Source organism: Psammomys obesus, unplaced genomic scaffold (genome assembly GCF_907164565.1).
Source record: "Psammomys obesus unplaced genomic scaffold, mPsaObe1.curated_primary_1811, whole genome shotgun sequence".
NCBI classification, from domain to species: Eukaryota; Metazoa; Chordata; class Mammalia; order Rodentia; family Muridae; genus Psammomys; species Psammomys obesus.
Window position 1 is genome coordinate 37,883,163 of NW_026585895.1, and position 16,822 is coordinate 37,899,984.

General features: G+C 37.8%; 1 protein-coding gene across 2 annotated transcripts in view; it reads left to right on the forward strand.

Annotated features, from left to right (window-relative positions):
• Positions 1-16,822, forward strand: part of Gtdc1 (glycosyltransferase like domain containing 1) — a 401,908-nt gene that overhangs the window by 193,475 nt on the left and 191,611 nt on the right. For both annotated transcript variants that reach the window (XM_055600706.1, XM_055600707.1), the window contains one exon: positions 1,201-1,374. In XM_055600706.1, coding sequence (XP_055456681.1) covers positions 1,201-1,374 — 174 coding nt within the window. The remainder of the gene's footprint in view (positions 1-1,200; positions 1,375-16,822) is intronic.

Sequence of the window (16,822 nt, forward strand, 5' to 3'; positions counted from 1 at the left end):
GAGGTAGGGTGCTATAGCTGGGATACAAAGTGAATAAACTGAAATTAATATTAAAAAAATTAAAATTTCTTAAAAACTTGAAAGAAAAAAAAAGGTGGCAAATCTGTTCATGTCCAATGCAGTCCCTACTTCCCTTACTAGAGGACCCACATGAGGCCTAAGCTGCCCATCTGCTACATCCTTGTTGGGGGCCTAAGTTCAGTTTGTAGATGGTCCTTGGTTGATGCTTCGTTCTCAGCAATCCCCTCCAGGTCCTGGTTTGTTGCCTCTGTCTTCTTATGGAGCTCCTGTCACCTCCAGTTTCTTTTCTCTTTCCTCTCACTTTCATACAAGACTCCCTAAGTATTGCTCAGTATTTGGCTGTGAGTCTCAGCATCTGTTTTGAGACACTGATGCGTAGCACCTCTCAGTGGATAACTCTCTCAGGCTTCTGTCCCAGGTTAGCAGAATATCGCTCTTAGTGTCAGGGTTGGCAGTCTCCTATATGGAGGATCTTGGATTTTGCATTCCTCTATCTCTGTTCTGTCTGCTCTATAATAAAGAGAGAAAGACAGTTTGTCAAAATCCATCATCAGTATTACATTTCTTTTGTTCATTTCTAAAGATCAACAATTGTGGTTGTCTTTCTATTCTTTTTATATAATAAATCATTTAGGTTTTCTACTTCCATGACTGTCGTAACATGCATAATAGTGAAATAATTTAGCATCACCCCATGTAGTACCAGAATTTTTAAAACAATAAAATTTCTTCAAACCAAATCTAAAATATGAAATGGACTTCAACTGAATAGCATTAAAGGCACTATGCCTTCATACGAAAAGCCTCATATAAGCTTGTTTCCTCAGAGATGGTGAGGAAGCCATAAACTTCTGTTCTCTGTAGTAGAGTACACAAATGGTTGGGCTTGCTGTGCTTGGTACTGAAAGTTCATGTGGAACATTTATGGCATTTAGGGAAGAAGGCATTAGTTTGAAGTCTTACGTGATTTTATTCAATTATCCAATTTCTCCCTGGCCAGTCTTCCTTGAAGCCACCAACTCAACCTTTTATGACATATACTAAGAACTAGTATTTCTGTTAGATGCGGTTTCATACATATTAATATAAAGTACTTATGGTACTGAGGTACACCATAAATTCTAATTAGTTGTAAAATAAATCATAATGAATCTTTTTTTTTTTTTTTTTTTTTTACAGTTTGGTGGCTGATGTGGTGGTATTCAATTCCAATTTTAATATGGAATCATTTCTTACTTCCATTGGAAAATTTCTGAAGCTCATTCCTGATCACAGACCTGAGGATCTGGAAAGCGTTATCAGACCCAAGTGTCAAGTTATTTATTTTCCCATCAGGTTTCCTGATGTGAGCAGGTCAGTGTGTTTGGCTGTGTTTTTTGATGTTTTATCATATATCAGGTGTATAAAAACTGATATTCTTTTTGCCAACTTTGCCTTTTCAGTATAAGTGTAATTAATTAATTAGTTCTCCTCTCCCTATAATGTGATTTACAGAAATTGTTGATGATCATGTATCCACTCTGTTAGTGAGTCAGTCCAGAGACTGAATTTTTTTCTTTCTTTGCTCTTAGTTGTTTACTGAAGTAGAGCACTTTGGGTTGTAACACTTAACTGGTTTTTGTTTTGGTTGTTATGTTGTAGAAGTAATTGTCAAGCATATTTCTCAACCAATTCAGTGTAGGTCCACTATTTGTTATGCATAACAGTTACTCCTTTAAGTAAATCAGTGTTAAATCTCATTTCCTGAATGATTTTAATTTCCTATTCCAGTTCCTTAGACTTCTTCATTTTCACAGTTCATGTTATCGTACAAAAAAAATGACCTAAGCCTTCCACATTGGGCTGCAGATTCACTGTTATTTGCTTTCTGATACTTGGGGCACTTTTACAACCCTTGTTATGAGGCTCACTTTGAATTAGTGAATGATGCCATGCTAAGGGAACATTCTGGAGTTCCTTTTCACTTTCTATGAAACTTAGAAAAAAAACTGTATTTATTACTACTACTAAGAGTGTTTCTTCTTAGTAGTGAATAGAAAGTTTTCTTCAATGGGACGTAAGAGCAGCTCAGGATTCTGCTGTTGTAATTTTATAAGACATGTAAGAATTGCTCAGTCTCTATAATAGTACTCGTTATATATGTTTTTGGGGCTGAGCATTTATGAATGGATAGCCACTTGTGTTCTTTTCTGGGGAAGACTAATTCTCCCACTGTCAGTCAGCATTCCTTAGTTGTTGTAGTGCTTGTAGTGTTGAGGCTTCATGCACTTTCTCCCATTCACTTTGGCATGTCTGTTGTTGTCCTTGTTCAGCTCATATTTATATGTATATATATATATATATATGTATGTGTGTGTATGTGTGTGTATGTATAATAATAATAATAATAATAATAATAATAATAATAATAATAAAGAGGCCATGAATTTGAAAGAGAGTGAAAAGTATTATATAGGATGGTTTGAAGGAAGGAAAAGGAAGAGAGGAAAGATGTGATTATTTTATAATCTCAAAAATAAAAGAAAAACTTTTAAAAAGGAGATCAGTTTTTCTGCTCTATTTCTGAAATGAATTAATATCCATAATAGATCTTGTGCACTTCTCAGTTGACCCAGATTTTGATGTAGGGTAATAATCTCTATCTATTTTTTAAATGTTATTTTTAAAAATGCTTCTATATACTATATTTTGATCCTTCCTCCTATTCCTCACAGATCTGAAATTTTATGGTTTCTCTCTGTCTTTTCTCAATAAAAATTAAAGTGAAAAGAAAACAAAATCCAACAAGAATGAATAAATAAATCAATAATTAAATACCCAAATAAAACAAAACACATGCAATACACGTGGAGCCCACGGAGTATGGTTCATATAGTCAGTGTCATTGGAGAAAATGCATTTTCCCATTTCTAGCATGTTATCAGTTAAAAATAGCTATTTGATATAAGGGTTAGGACTTTGTGTCCACTCTCCTTTTACTTGCTGGGATTTTATCCTGGTTTGAACTTGTGTGCTGTCACAATACCCCGATTCCATATGTGTATCAATTATGGTGTGCCTGGAAGATGCTGTTTCTTTGAAGTCATTTACCCCCTCTGCTTCTTACAATTTCTTTCTCTTTTTCCATAGATTCCTGATTTGTGAGGGGAGGGTTTGATATAGACATTCCATTTAGGTCTGAGTGCTTCGAAGCCTGTCACTCTGTACATTGTCTAGTTGTGGGTCTCTGTGATAATTACCATCTACTGTAAGAAGTAGATTCTGTGATGGGGGCTGATCTGTGGGGGTCATTTTATTACTATGTTCCTTCAGTAGCATAGTAGGTTTTACTCTAGGGTCCTTGACCTATCTAGCTTCTGATTCTTGGCCCCTTAAATCAAACAAAAATTTGTTGGTTACAGCTAGGGGTTACAGGGTTTGTAGGTAGGTTATATTGATGATTACTTTTCTTCTCTTTTACCATGAAAAATACCTTTTCGCATGATGAATGCCAGTTAGTGTGGTGAAACTTCTAGTTGAGCACCTGCTTGGTTTTTATTGTTTTTGTTTTTGTTTGTTTTTGTTTTTAATGTTTTATGGTACAAGTAAACTGTCTCTTCCGCAATAGGACCACCTTACCATCAGGTTGTAGAAGGTTTCCAAAAGCTTGCAGGTTTTTGTTGTTGTTGTTGTTGTTGTTGTTTTTGCTTGTTGGCTTGATTCTTGTTTGTTTGTTTTGTACCTGGGCATGCATGTGAAGGTAGTGTGGTGAATGGGTGGTCCATTCTCACCATTGGAGGTTTTGTTTGGTGGCATAAGATGTCTTACTGGGGCATTGTCTTTCTTCTATATTGTGAGTCCATTTAATTTTTTACATATATGTGAATATTTTAGGAAGTTTGCACAGTGGCCGACTTACATATGCTTAAGTTGTCTCTCACTTGTGTTTCCTCCTTTACCCTGTCCTTCTACCCTTCCCATTAATCCTATTTCAGTTTCCCTTTTATCTCTTTATAATACTGTATTATATTTTTCCTTTCTAGCTCCTCTGATTTACTTTCAAATTTCATAGTTTCATTTTTCTTAACTTCTAAATAATATTGCATTGTGTAAATGTACAACATTTTCATTATTCATTCATCTGTTGTTGGAAATTTAGTCTGGTCTCAGTTTCTGGCTATTTTGAATACAGCAGAAATAAACATGGATGAGCAATACCTCTGAAATAAGCTGTAGTTTATTGGTTATGTCCATAGTAGTATAGCTTTTTAAGGACCCTTTACACTTATTTCCATATTGACTATACCAATTCACATTTCCATTAAAAATTAATTAATAGTCCCTTCCCTGTATTCTTGCTAACATGGTGACATTTATCTAACTAATCGTGGACATTCTGGCTAGGGTAAAATGAAACCTCAAAGTATTTTTTTTTTCTTTTTTCTTTTCTTTTTTATAATTTCTTACTTCCTCTTGGGAATAGTTATACCCTTCTCTTCAAACTGAAGTTTTCCTTCTAGTGCTTTCTATAGAGCTGGCTTAGTGGACAGAAATTGTTTCTATTTTGCATAATAATTTATCAAGTATTCATTTTAGTTTTTCTTTTCATATAAGTTACAATTATGTACTGGATTCATCTGGCCCTAGGCTTTTGTTTATTTCTTTGTTTTCAATGGTTTCTTAGAATATTTTTAATGAATATTTCTATTTCTCTAGGAGTTATGAGTCTGTTTAAATTGTTCATTTAATCTAGATTTAACTTGGGTAGATCATATATGTCAAGAAATTTGTTCATTTCTTTTAGGTTTTCCAGTTTGGAAATACAGATTTTAACGTATGTCCTTATGATTCTCTGAATTTCTCCTATGGCTGGTATAATGTTCCCCTTTTATCTCTAATGTTATTGACTTGTATTTTTTGTCTTTTGATTATTTTGTCTAAAGGTTTGTCATTCTTACTCATTTCTCAGAAGTACAACCTTTCATTTCATTGAATCTTTTTTCTATTCTATTTCTATTTGCTTATTTTTGTAGTTGTTTCTGTCTAATTGATGTAATCATTGGGTTTGAATATTTCTTCCTATCTACTCTTTTAAGGTATTATTTAATTTTAGAGAGCATTCGAGTGTACTAGTAAGTTATTAATATGAGATTTCTCTGGTTTCTTGATAGAGGCCCTTAGTGCTATGAACTTCCATCTTAGAACTGTTTTCATTGTGTCCCTTAGGTTTAGGTATGTTGTGATTCCATTTTCATCCAATTCTAATGCTTTTAATTTTCTTCTTGATTTTTATCATTCAGCAGTGAGTTATTCATTTTCCACGGTTTTTTATGCTCTGCTTTTTCTTTTAATTATTGTTATCCATTGTTAGTCCTTGATGGTTAGAAAGGATACAGTATGATATTTTAGTTTTCCTTTATCTGTTCATGTTTGCTTTTTCCTGCTATGTGGTCAGTTTTAGAGAAAGCTCTGTGCAGTACTAAAAAGAAAGTATATTGTTTAGGAATTTGGTGAATGGCGATGTGTTTTAGTTATTTGACTTATGGCTTTATTTAACTCCAGAATTTCTTTGTTTAGTTTTTGTCTGGATATCCTGTCCTTTGGCCTGAATGGAGTACTGAGGTCTCCACTGTCTCTTTGTTAGGGTCAATATATAGTTTTAGTCTGTGCTCTTGTGTTTCGTGCATAAATATTTAGAATTATAATATCATCGTGGTGAATTTTTCTTTGAAAAATTTTATCTGAGGAGTTTCTTTTCTGGTCCTATCTATTTTGTGTTTTGTATGTCTCTTGTACCTTGATAAGCCTCTCATTCTTCAGGTTCTGGAAAATTTTTGTACATGATTTTGTTAAAAATATTTTCTGAGACTCAGTGGTTGGCTCTTTGATCACCTCCCCCTGAGTGGGGAGCAGTTGCCAGGCCACAGAGGAAGACAGTTGGCAGCTAGTACTGATGAGACCTGATAGGCTAGGGTCAGAGGGAATGGGAAGAGTACCTCCCCTATCAGTGGACTTGGGGAGGGGCATAGGAGGAGAGGAAGGAGGGAGGGTGGGATTCAGAGGAGATACTGAAGGGGCTACAGCTGGGATACAAAGTGAATAAACTGTAATTAATAAAAAAATTAATTAAAAATATTTTCTGAGTTTCTTTTATCCCTTTTATTCATAGGTTTGTTCTTTTCATGGTCATCCAGGTTTCTTGGATTTTCTCCCTGAAAATTTTTATATTTAACATTTTCTTTGAGTAAGCTACCCATTTCAAGACCTGAAATCCTCACATCTGTCTTTTAGTCTGTTTGTGAGGCTTATCTTGAAACTTACAGCCTCAATTTTTCACTTAGAGTTTGATTTCTGTTTGTGGCTTTGTGTGTGTGTGTGTCTGATTCTATTTCTTTGTCAAATTGTTCTTTCATGTCTTGAATTGTCTTCATTAATTTCTTTAAGTGTTTCTATTTTTATGGTCTTCTTTAAAGCTTTTATTTATATCCTCCAAGGTCCTTGGATGTATTCATAATTGCTGTTTTGTGGTCATTGTCTTGTACTTCAGCTAAATTGATTTTCTGCAAGTCTATTGCAGTAAGATTGCTGGTTGTTGAAGGAGGAATAATTTCTTGGTCTTTCATGTTTGTGTTTTTGTTCTGTAGTCTAGGCATCTGGTGTTTGGACATTTGAGAAATGCTTGGTGTTAATATGTGGTATCTCGTTTGGTGGGTGGTTGTTCCATTCTTTGATTGTTGTTGTCCCAGCCTGGACCATAGCTAATTACACTGGCTCTGGATTTCAGGTAGAGATTGTTTCTGCAGGTGTGTCCGGTGTCACTAGGGAAATGGGGATGAGATCAAAGAAATCCTTGGGCCCCAGCCAAGTATGGTGGCTGTATGATGTTGGCCAGAGAGCCATTCTTGATCCCAGTCACATGTGAAGGACTAAAGGACAGGCTGGAAGGGGCAGCTGTGATGTACTAGGGGACCCTAGGTCAGAACCAAGAAGCTAGTCCCAAAGATTTGGAAGTTTCCTGGGAGGAGATAAGAGTAGTCTGCAAAGACAGGAATGGAGGAAGGGAAGGAAGATACAGCTGGCCAACCTAACATGCAACCAAGTGTTGCCTCAGTAGGTTCCTGGAAATCAGAAGCTCTGGACCAGTAGGGAGTTGCAAAGGAATAGAGATGGACTATTGGGGAAACTGAAATGTGTGAATGGTAGGTAGAGGGAATAAGATGCCTGCACCAAGAGGCCCAGCCCCAGGTGTATAGAGGAGGTGTTTAGGTTGGTGCCTCAGCAGGTCTAAGAGTAGTCTGCAGAGAGGATGAAAGAGGGGAAGGAAGAAAAACATAGCCTACCAGAGACTAGGTGGCTGTGGGTCCATGCCTCCTGGTAGAGACTTTATCTATTCTCTTAATGCTAATTTATTAGATTGTCTCTGTAAAATCTGTAAAACATGACCCATATCATATCAAGTTAGTGAACCATAAAGTAAAGGCTAGACCTCCGTGCCCAGCTATTACTATATGGACTTTAGTAAGCAGGAGTTTAGAGAAATATAGAGACTGGCTTATAGCCACCCCTGACTGTATTGCTAGTGTCTTAGGTGTTTGTGTCTGATTTCTATTCTGTTTATAGTTTTTACTGCCAAAATGGGTCATTTAAAAATTAGTGTTGATAGTATATTTGCTAACTGAAAATTTATACAGTCAAATGAAATGTAGATCACAATCAAATTTCAAATGTGCATGTGCATTTTCTGGTGTGTACACATATGTACACACATACAGAGGATCATGTCTGTTTATCATAGAAGCTTAGTCCCATGACATTCCAGTGAAATGAAAATTTGCACATGCTTAAGTTTCTTACAAAATAATATGCTATATACATTTAAAATGTACATTTTCCTGTATATTTTAGATTATTTTTAGATTACTTGGAGGCTCTAATAGAATGTCAACACGGTAAATAGATGTTGTGTAGTATTGTTTGTGGAATAATGATAAGAAAAAATAATGATAATTGCTGAGTAGTGTTCTTCCATTGTATAAATGTTCCACAATTGCTGTATCCATTCTTCAGTTGAGGGACATTTAGGTTGCTTCAGGATTCTGGCAATTATGAATAAAGCTGCTATGAGCATAGCTGAGCAAATGTCCTTGTTGTGTGGTTGAGCATCTTTTGGGTATATGACCAGGAGTGGTAAAGCTGGATCTTGATGAAGCACTATTCCTAATTTTCTAAGAAAGTGCCAGATTGATTTCCAAAGTGGTTGTACAAGGATACATTCCCACCAGCAATGGGGAGGGTTCCCGTTTCTCCACAACCTCTCCATCCTGTGTCATCCTTTGAGTTATTGAGCTTAGCCATTCTGATGTGTGTGAGATGGAATCTCAGGGTCGTTTTAATTTGCATTTCCCTGATGACTAAGGACACTGAGAATTTTTAGAAGTGTTTCTCTGCCATTTGATATTCCTCTGCCGAGATTTCTCTGTTTAGCTCTGAACCCCATTTTTTAATTTGATTACTTGTTTTGTTAATGTTTAACTTTTTGAGTTCTTTATATATTCTAGATATTAGCCCTCCGTCAGATGTAGGGTTGATGAAGATCTTTTACCAGTTTGTAGGCTGTGATTTTGTTCTGATGACAGTGTCCTTTGCTTTACAGAAGCTTTTCAGTTTCTTGAAATCCCATTTATTGATTGTTGATCTTAGAGCCTGTGATATTGGTGTTCTGTTCAGGATGTTGTCTCCTGTGCCAGTGAGTTTAAGGCTCTTCCCCACCTTTTCTTCTAACAAATTTAGTGTGTCTGGTTTTATGTCTTTGAGCCACTTGGACTTTACTTTGTGCAGGGTGATAAGTATGGCTCTATTTGTGTTTTTCTACATGTACACATCCAGTTTGACTAGCACCGTTTCTTGAAGATGCTATCTTTTTTCCATTGAATGGTTTTGGCTTTTTTGTCAAAAATCAAGTGTCTGTAGGTGTGTGAGTTTCTTTCTGGGTAATCGATTAGATTCCATTGGTCCACCAGTCTGTTTCTCTGCCAGTACTATGTAGTTTTTATTACTGTTTATTACTGTTGCTCTATTACTGTTGTCTTGAGATCTGGGATAGAGATACCTCCAGAAGATGTCAGTAATTAAAAACAAGTAAATCATGAAATTTGCAGGCAAATGGATAGAAATAGAAAAGATCATCCTGATTGAGGTAACCCAGAAGCAGAAAGACACATATGGTATATATTCACTTATGAGTGCATATTAGTCACATAATAAAGGATGAACATACTAAAATCTATAGTCCTAAAGAAGCTAAACAAGGAGGACCTTAGGGAACAGGCTGAAACCTTACACAGAAGGGAAGACAGGATAGACATCAGAAGTAGGAGAAGACAGGGAAAAGGACAGGAGCCTTCCACAGGGGGCCTCTGAAAGACTCTACCCACCAGGATATCAAAGGAGATACTGAGATTCATAGCCAAACTTTGGGCAGAGTGCCAGAAACCTCATGGAAGAAGAGGAAGGTAGAAGGACTTGAGAGGACAGGAATTCCAGAAGGAGAGCAATAGAGCCAAAATACGTGGGTCGAGGGGAGCCTGCAGAGTTTTGATACTCCAACCAAGGACCATGCATGGAGAGGATCTAGACTCCCTGCTCAGAGGAAGCCAATAGGCTGCTCAGTTTCCAAGTGGGTTCCCTAGTAAGGAGTACAGGGGCTGTCTCTGATATGAACTCAGTGGCTGGATCTTTGATCATCTTCCCCTAGGGGGTGCAGCCTTTCCAGGCCACAGAGGCAGATGATGCAGCCAGTCCTGATGAGACCTGATAGGCTAGGGTCAGAAAGAAGGGGAGGAGGTTGTTTTCTATCAGTGGACAATGGAAGGGGCATAGGGGGAGAAGAATGATGGTGGGTGGGACTGGGAGGAGAAGAGGGAGGGGGCTACATCCTGGATACAAGGTGAATAAATTGAGTTAAATAATAAATAAGGTTTTATAGATGAAAAATGAAACAATTTTTATATACTCTTAAGAAAAAATAAACAAAATGAAGAATTTTTTAAAAGAGTTTAAAAACTTTAAGAGAAAATTCTCAAACCACAAAGAAGAGGAGCCAAAGGAAGTTTTGAAGAATTTTTATTAAAGAAAACACTGTTTTACATTGCACAGCAGGTATGTGGGGAAAAAGCAGCAGATTTATAAGTTGATAATTTTGTGGATGGATCAGACAGAAAGCAGCCTCAAGCTTCCCCACCAAAAACTTTTTTGTCTTCAAGAGTCCTGCTGTTTGGGGTGTTGCCAGGTAACACCTTAGAGTGTTTCTCCTGGGTGATCATATTTTTCAGATACTTTGAGAAAAGTTTAATGTTCAGTATATTAGTAAAAGCGCTGAATATGCTGTATCACATAGTAGCATAGTTTTACTCAAGGCTCAAGTAGAAAAGTTTTGTTTTTAATGAATTTAAATGTCTGTATTTGTTAGGAATTATTTTGTATCTGCAAAATGAATTCAAAATTATGTGTCATTTTATGATTTTTATAGAATTAGAAATATAGAACATATCCTATTGGCAAATCATTTCAATGTATAAAACACTTTCAAAATATTTTTTGTGACATATAATTGGAAGGATATATTTCGATGCAGGAGAAATTGCAGTAGACCATTGGAGGTAGAATGATGAAAATGCATTGTAGTCATCAATTAAATCTCAAAGAATTAACAGAGAATGCTCCAAGTATTTCCTTTATAATCTATATAACTCTTATGTGTTGCATGAGGTACAAACTGTCTTCCTTCCTCTTACTGTCCTGGGTCAAATACCTAAATGCTCATAGACCAAGCCCTCATTTGCTTAAATTGCATTTTTTTTTAATAAAATCAACTCCCATACAATGCCTAATTTCAATAGTTTTCAACCTAAAAATAACCTCATCTTCCCAAAAAGGTATTCTGAATTCAGCAGCAACAAAACTGTGTTTTCTGTTATATGCGGATTAAGCCTGTCTTTATCTGTTTTCTGTGTGCATTAAAGGCTCATTTTCTTTTTAATTCTTTGTGGTCTTGGGCTAACAAGTCTTTGAGGAGAGGCCTAGACCAACAGGAAATCCAGAATATGATATGCTGGGTGCATTGTCCCCAAGTGAATAAAGGAGCAAGGCTACAAACTGATGATAGCCATTTGACAAGTTCCTATGTCTGTCCCTTTGATGGATATTGAGCACGAGGTCTCCTTCAGGCCTTTCCCCTTCATGCTGGTCAGATGGCATTGCTTAATTTCTCATAGCATAGTAGCTTATTAGCCTAGAGCTATCAAGGCAAGATCAAATTATATGTTTTATTGCGTGGGGCTGTGTACAATATAGAAAGGTTTCCAAGTAGGTTTTGATGTTTGAAGAATTATGTGTATTTACTTTGTAAGCAATTCGTTATTCCATTTTTGGTATTGCTGAGCAGAAAGTGAGTCAGCAGCTTGGTGTGTAGGGATTACATTTTGGCTTTGCCAATTAGTATAACTTCCTGTTCCTCCTACAACGAATCACTTGTAAGCTAAGGGAATTTAGAATGAAATTGATACAGCAACCACTGCTTAAGCCTACTTTTAGGATCAAGGTCCTTACTATATAATTTGATGACTGACCACAGTGCCAAAATCCTAACAGTTTATATAAATATTAGTGACTTTATAAATTCAAGACCATTATTAATTGCCGTGTGTGTGTTTGTGTGTATGGTTTCACAGATTCAGTGTGACTCCAGGATTAAAAGTAAGGGGAACAGTTCTGAGAATTACAGCAAGTCACAGAATAACCGAAGACTTAAGGAGGCAGAGATAGGGGCTTAAACGCTATCAAATCCACAGGACAGCAATCAAGTAGTTACTATTTAGTAGTGTAGATTCCATGTTAGATGACAGAGAAAGTCCATATGCCATTCCATTCTGCCTGTAATATTCTACACTAATGGTCCATGTTCAGTGGAATGATCAGTACATGAAGAATTTTAATTAGTTTTAGCTGTTTGGTGTTCTCTTTCAGAATTCTGGGCTCTTCTAGGAAGTTTCTTATATAAAAATAAAAAAGAATTTGAAAGATACCATTTAGTAGAAAGCTACCTTAATAATCTCTTATAATTGACTCATCCTCTGAGATATTCTATATGAGACTTTGTTATATAAAAAGATCTTTAAAATTATATTTTTGAAGGTACAGCAAAATACAGTTAAAAGGATTTAATTTTTTAAGGTCTTATATATGCTTGTTCACTTAGGATCTATTAAAACTTGTTTGTGTGACACGTATCAATTTTAATACAAAACACAGAGAGAAACTCTTTAATCTTAGTTTTTTGAGCTCTTAAAGAGCAAATTGTATGTTCAGGTGACTGAGTTCAAAGTAGAAAATTAAAATTGCAGATGGTAGATTTGATAAGTTGACATGGCAACTTATTGAATGGAAGAAATTGAGGTCTAACTTACTGATTATGCTGGCTGGGACCATATCTGTATACTGAGTTGAGGAACAGATTTGTGGTGTGAACTTAGTGGATTCTGGGTTGCATAGGTCTGAGTCTGAAATGTTAGCAGTTCTATTTAGAAGGGACAGATGAGCTAGGATTATCCTCTCTCACTTCAGTGCCACTCTTGGGAGCATAGTGTGATGTATTGGCCTGTTCTTGCAGAAGTTTTGGTTGGATTTTCTTTTGCTGTAACATGGTTTATATTCTACAATTTATTTTTCATGAACTCAAGCTGGCGATTGCTTGTCATTTGTTATTGTTTCATGAAAATTGAATGGAAAATTTAAAAAATTCACAACCTTTGACCTATTTATTTGTGTTTTAAACAAGAATATATTGAGTTGTATTAAGTATAAAACTGAAATTTTTAATCAAGATTCCAGCATTTTAGGACGCAGTGAATTCAAGGATGGTCTAGTCTACATAATGCATTTCACGCCTCACAGGGAGATAAGAGTATGTGTGTGTCTTAATTCTTTGCCTTAACTTGTTTGATGAATGTTTATTCCTTGTGGTAGAAAATTGGGGAAAAAAACCTGAGAGTTGTGAAAATAAGTACTACGTAACAATGGGGCTGTGTAGTAGTGTACTTAAACAAATCAGTGTCAACAGTTATATTTTAATACTATGGCTTTCGATAATCAGCTGGTTTTGCCACTTTTCATAATTCATTTTTATCTGTAAATTAAGGAAAACAATCAATTTTCTTGCCTCATTATGTGAATTAAGTGAGGGACTATATGGAAGTATTTGGTAAAATGCTAGAGTATTAGTGAGCTCTAAGTAAAGAATCACTGTTCTCTCTGCAGTCAAGTACTCTTCATATGCCCATTGAGTTATGCTTAGTTTGCTTGATTTACTGGCTAGCCAGAACTATGCCCAATATTATAAGCCTGTTTGATAGTGATTATCAACCTTCCTAATGCTGGGACTCTTTAATCAGTTCCTCGTGTTGTGGTGACCCCCAACCACAAAATTATTTCATTGCTACTTCATAACTATGATTTTTCTACTGTAATGATTCCTAGTGTAAGCATTTGATTTATAGGATATTTGTTTATTTATTTTTAATTTCAGTTTATTCAGTTTATTCATTTTGCATCCAAGGGTACCCCTGCCTTTCTTTCCCCCTTCCCCTCTCCAGGAACATCATACATGCTCCTTAGTTGATGTCTCAGTCTCTGAAAGCCCCCATGGGACTAGGTTAGTTGTCTCTGTTTGTCTTCTTGTGAGGTTCTTGTCCCCTCTAGATCCTTCCATCTTCCCCCCAACACTTCCACAGGACTCCCAGAGCTCTGCCCCATAGATGGTTGCAAGTCCCAGCGTCTGTCTCTATCTGCTGCTGGCTGCAGCCTCCCAGACTACAGTCAAGTTAGGCTTCTGTCTGCAAGCATAACAGAGCATCATTAATAGTGTCGTAGTGTCGGAGGCTGGCTCTCTACTGTGGGTTGGGTCTCAGGTTGGGCCAATTATTGGTTGGGACATTCACTCAATCTCTGTTTACTCTTTATCCCTGCACCTCTTGTCGGTGGGGTAATTTTTGTTTCCCAGGTTTTGTCGGTGGATTGTTGTTCCCCTGCTTCTACTAGTCCTGCCTGGCTAGGAGGTGGTCACTTCAACCTTCAGATCCCTCCCTGTTAGGAGTCTCATCTAGAGTCACACCCATGTCCTCCCCAGGAGTGTACCCTGTCGCAGGCCTCCTGCTCAACAAAGAGATATTTCCCCACTCAGTTTCTCTTCTTATTCCCAGCCCTCTCACCTCTCATCCCTGGATGTATAGGATATTTAATATGTGACCCCTGAAGGAGTTGCAACTCACAGGTTGAGAACTGTTGCTGCTTGATGTCAGTGATTCTTCAATATGTAAGATGGTATTAGCTTTACATTTATGTCTAGGCTTCCTTTTGTTTAAACAGTGCTATTTATTAAAGTCCTGACTTTTGCTTACCATACTACACCAAATAACAAGATTCTACTTAAGAATATAGCTAGGGGGCGGAGCCAAGATGGCAGGCGACTAGCATGCACAGTTTCTGAGCTGAGGAAGAGCTGAATAACTGAGTTGGTGAGTGGAAGGACCTCTGAAGCCAGGAAAACAACAGTGAGGCTTTCTGAATGAGAGGGAACATCACATGAGGTGAGAACTTTTGTCACATCACATGAGGTGAGAACTTTGGTCTTGGGTCACCTGGGGACTTGTTTGTGGAAGGAGAGAAACAATCCTTTGATCTCCCAGCACTCCCCTTTCTCGGACTTCACTCCTCCTCAGCACAGTGGACTCACCAAGATTCTCGGCTCAGACCTAACTGCCTAGGGTCTGCAGCTACTGAGGTAGAACTCCTAGCCCCTTAGTGGTATCGGTCTCGGAGTCCCAGACCCGCGACACCTCCCTCTCAGGGTCCCAGGTCTGCTAGCCGCCATACTGGCTCTGCAGGGTCGCTCAGCCAATCCCTCAGAGACAGATAATATGCTATATACCCACCAAAGCCAGGCAGAAACGCCGAACAAGCTAGGCACACCAGGCGCTGGGCCTCCCAGGCTTGGAGAGCACAGTGGAGGGCCCCCAGGACTTCCCAGAAGGCATCTGGACTAGCATCCCAGTCTCCAGCTGCAGTGGGACTTCCTAACCTGGCAGCAACAACAGCACTGAGCTGACGGAGCACATCAGTCCTCCTACATAAGAACAAGCAGAGCCATATCATACAGCAGAGAGCCTGGATACCCCGATCCCTGCCGAAGTGACCTGCTTGAGAGTGAGTGCGCCCTTGAGTATCTGCAGAGCTCCAGATCCAGGGTCCTTCTAAAACAGAAGCCAGGCATTGGACCTCTCCTGCCCACCTACCCACTGTGGGAAACAGAGGGTCACTTGGGACATTGTAGCCCCTGCTCTGCAGGTCCAATTGAGGAGTTAAGGCAGTTAATGCCGGAAATTGCACTGCAACCATCATTAGTTCCTGCTACATATACAGTGTAGAGCCCCTCCCACACACTCAAGGGTTCAACATTATCTATCACTCTGTCCCTTGAGACAAACTTCCACGCACACAAACATACACACACACACACACACACACACACACACACACACACGCTCGCCTGCATTTGCCCCTTTTGCACCCATGTACTTTCCTCCCACAGATAGGAGCTAGTCCACCAACGCACATGCTGAGGCCACGGGACCTCTCTCAGCTTCCCGAAGAACTCTCCAGACGCCTGAGAGAGACAGTACTAGTCTGAAATGCAGAATTCAAAAACAAACAAGGAAGGTTTCAGATAAGCCAATGGGCAGGGGTAGGCGAAAGAACACATCCAACATAAATCAGGACATCATGACTTCACCAGCAACCCCCAAAATTGATGGATACTCCAATTGATCGGAAGCACAGGAAAATGATTTTAAAGCTATGCTTACCCAATTATTTGAGGCTCATAAAGAGGAAAAAAACAATTCTCTCAGAGCAATAGCCATGCAAATTAAGACACTTAAAGAGGAAATGAACAAATCTATCAAAGATTTGGCAAGTCAACTGGAGGTAAAGAAAGAGGAAATGGACAAAATTCTTAAACACAGGCAAACATAGCCAAACAATTAGAGGCACAAGTAGAGATACAATTAGTGCCATATAGAGAGGAAATGAACAACAACAAAAAAATAGATGCCATTGTAGAGAGACAGGAATCCACATTTAAACAGATGAAGGAAATGGTGCAAGGCATGAAAACAGAATTAGAATGAATAAAGAAAATACAAACTGAGAAAACCCTTGAGCTGGAGAACTTGGAGAAAAGATCAGGAACCACAAAAGTAAGCATCACCAACAGAATACAAGAGATGGAAGAGAGAATATCTGGAGCTGAAAATACACTCGCAGAAACTGATACTTCTCTCAAAGAAAAAGTAAAATCAAAAAAGTCCCAAATACAAAATATCCAAGAAATCAAGGACGCCATGAAAAGATGAAATCTAAGAATAATAGGAATTGGTGAAAAAGAAGACTCCAGGCTCGAAGGTCCAGAAAATATTTTCAAGAAAATCATAGAAGAAAATTTTCCCAACTTAAAGAAATTTCCATAAATATACAAGAGCCTACAGAACACCAAATAGACTAGACCAGCAAAGAAACAAATCATGTTACATCATAGTCAAAACACTAAATCTACAGAACAAAGAAAAGATATTAAAAGTAGCAAGGGAAAAAGGCCAAGTAACATATGGAGGTAGACCTATGAGAATCACACCGGACTTCTCATCAGAAACTATGAAAGACAGAAGGGCGTGGGCAGGTGTCATGCAGACTCTAAGAGACCACAAATTTC